Raw genomic sequence first — 3,099 nt, forward strand, 5'->3', positions numbered from 1 at the left:
ACTCATACTGATATAGCTCCTTCTCAGGTATGCATTGCAATCAATAGACCGATTCCATTGCACACTTGCTTGCCCCAACTGTTCCATCTCTTTCTCATCTTGTTCACAATTGTTGTCTTGCTTGTACTGATATAGTTCCTTCTCAGTCCGCTGACACTATTTGCATTTCCATTTCCACAGTGAAGGGAAATTCACCATCATTTCTGGTATGATTCAGTTGTTAGCATTTGTGAAAAGCTTAGAACAAGATTATAGGCAGGTCAAGAAAGGGGTTTCTATTTCTTACGGTTCAAGTAACAAAAATTGGGAAGAAGTGGTCACTGCTTTGGGCATGGCAAAACTGACCAAACGCAAGTATGTGGCTAACAAAGGCCGCGCTCCCAACACCACAGACGAGCTGCTCAACAAGAAGTCTAAGGGTAAGAAACCTGGTCGTCCAAAGGGATCTCAGAACATCATTTTCAATGCCCTACAACCTATCAATCATACACAAAAGGTAAATCTCCTGGAACCACAAACCGATGCTGGCAGTCATCCACTCTGGAATCTCTCTACGCCCTCTTTGGACCATTGTGGGGTCAACAGATGACAGTCAACGGTCACAACTTGGTCAATGTTTTATTGCGTCATTTCACCAAGCGCTGCAAAACCAAAATTCAACAAGGAACAATTTGATCTGTTCTATCCCAAGGCCAGAATCTTATCCATGATGCACTTCGACAGAAGGCACCCTTGTCTTTCCCACCTGACGTTTTTGCCTCTGCCAATGGCTTCATGCAGCTCTTATTGGACAACAACAATAAATCTCTGCTTGCCCATCTCTTTGCTGTCCCTGTTAAAAGAACTCACATCTGCCCTAGTAATGAAGACCATCAGATGGTGTCTACTAGCTCACGGCCAATCCTTTCATTTACTTCTACAATGTTCAGGAATGCTGCATGTCCATATGCAGATGTGGCGAACTTCATCGCGGGATGGACGACTAACGGTCTTTTTGCGCATACTGGTCTTCTTTGCCGCCAGTGTCACCCTCAAGGTGAAATCATACCAGACAACAAAGTTTCTTATCTGGATTCCTATTCTTGGATTGATTTCACGACCTCTCCTGTGGTACCCCCTCTACATCTCTATTTTCACTTAGATGAGGTTGTTGCATTGGACGCAAAGGAACATGCCTCATTTCAGGGTGGAACCAATTGGCCAGCCCGACTCACCATTGCAGAAGTCTCTTATCAGCTTGTGACTCAAGGAATTTGGGCGCGGGACCATTACTGGTGTGATGTAGTCCGGTCTGTTGAAGGCATAATGGGGGTTTGGCACTTCGATGAGGCAAAGAACAACGGGATCGCTCAGATCATTGACCAAGACATCAACACCATTGCTGGATGCCACCCTCACACCTCTTGGGTGAGCTATTTGCGCTTACCTCTGGCAGAAGAGAAGCCAACTTGAAGTTTTGATTTGTGATCTCATGAAGAAATTTCCAACTCACCATGCTACTATCCCATTCTCATTGCCTACAGAAGCTACCCCATTCAGAGGGGGCCTTCCTAATCTTGAAGATGATGATGAAAACAACCAAATCCCAGTGTTTCAAACCAGTAAGTCTTCAATTCACGTTGCCAGCCAGCCTCCATCTGGTCAAATCCCTCCATCTAGTCAAATCAGTACTACTTCAAATCTGAAGATCAAGATTAAAGTGTCTCGTGTACCTGATCTTGAACCTGTTGTAACCAAAACTGAATATGATCTATGTGATGAACCACTTCATGAGGAAGAAGTTGTGGAAAGAATGGATCAAGGCAACACAGTAATGGCACAACAAACAAGTGAGTTCTACCTTTTTCATCTGCTTATTTGTACCTTCACTTACTTACGGTATTTCTTTTGCTTCAGTTGAGTCTGGAGAAGTTGAAGATCAAGTGGAAGAGCAAGTGGAGACCATTACACCCAAACCCAGTAAGTTGATTTGTTCCTTGGTCAAAATATTTTTGTTCACTGACTGAATCATTCCTTCCACCCAGAGGGAAGAAAGAATCCATGTAATCAACCTTTAAATCCCGTTGCTGCTGAAGCCAAGAGGAAGGCTGCCGCAGATAAACGCAAGGCTACAGCTGATGAACGCAAGGCCGCTGCGGCGGAGAAACACACTTCTGTGAAGAGGAAAAAGATAGACTCTCAAACTATTTATTTACTTTTAAGTTTCTTGACTCTCCTTAAATGACCTTTGGCTGAACTTTTTCCTCTTGTGGTTCTCTCTCTCTCTAGTATTTCTGTTTCTATTCCTCTTGTGGTTATCTCCTCTTTGCTCTCTCAGTCTCTATTTATTTACTTAGTTTCTCTACTCTCCTTAAATGACCTTTGGCTGAATTATTGCTATTCCTCTCATGGTTATCTCCTCTCTCTCTAGTCAATTTGTGCTTTTTTTGTTTTGACTGTTTATAATTGGTCTTTATATTACTGTTCTTTTTTTGTAGGTATTAATGTTTCTGTGTGAATAATTATATAATAATTTAAGTTGCAAAAAAAAGGTGTAAAGGACATGTGTAAAATTCACATTTTACAAGGCTTCCACATTTTTGCACCGGAACTTCTTGCACTGGATAATTTGGTGTTTTTTTCCGGTGCAAAATTATAGATTGGGACTGGCCCCTGGAATTTTACACCGTACCTTTCACACTGAAATATTTTACACATTGAAAAAAAAATTGATCCATGTGTAAAATTCGAAGTTAGGGGGGGGGGGTAATATGAATTTTACACTGTATCTTTTTTACACCAAAACATTTGGTGTAAATGTGTCTGTGTAAAATTCTCCTACCCGGTAAAGTTAGACTACCAAGAAGTTTTGATGGGAATTTATTTATGTCTGTCTGAAGATAGCTATCCTCCAATTTCAGATGCTGAAGGTGTTTGAGACTTGATAATAAAGGAATTAAGTCTAATAAAAATGCTTCTGTTCCACCCACATCTCCAGGTTCTTCATGATATAGATATTTAATGTCCTACCATGAAACATTTGGGCAACAATCTATCAAGTCTTTCACATTCTTTGGAGAGATCCATACTACTTCGGCATCATGATCATGTTGAAAGCTA

General features: G+C 41.2%; 1 protein-coding gene across 1 annotated transcript; it reads left to right on the forward strand.

Moving 5' to 3' along the window:
* Positions 1-1,385: 1,385 nt before the first annotated feature.
* On the forward strand, positions 1,386-2,224 carry MELLADRAFT_90388 (uncharacterized protein; the record flags this gene model as incomplete). Its single annotated transcript, XM_007413471.1, has 4 exons — positions 1,386-1,407; positions 1,455-1,829; positions 1,897-1,959; positions 2,025-2,224. The coding sequence occupies 4 exons, from the start codon at positions 1,386-1,388 to the stop codon at positions 2,222-2,224; spliced, it is 660 nt and encodes a 219-aa protein (XP_007413533.1).
* Between the last annotated feature and the right edge of the window lie 875 nt (positions 2,225-3,099).

This window comes from Melampsora larici-populina (genome assembly GCF_000204055.1).
Source record: "Melampsora larici-populina 98AG31 unplaced genomic scaffold MELLAscaffold_37, whole genome shotgun sequence".
In the NCBI taxonomy this organism is placed as follows: domain Eukaryota; kingdom Fungi; phylum Basidiomycota; class Pucciniomycetes; order Pucciniales; family Melampsoraceae; genus Melampsora; species Melampsora laricis-populina.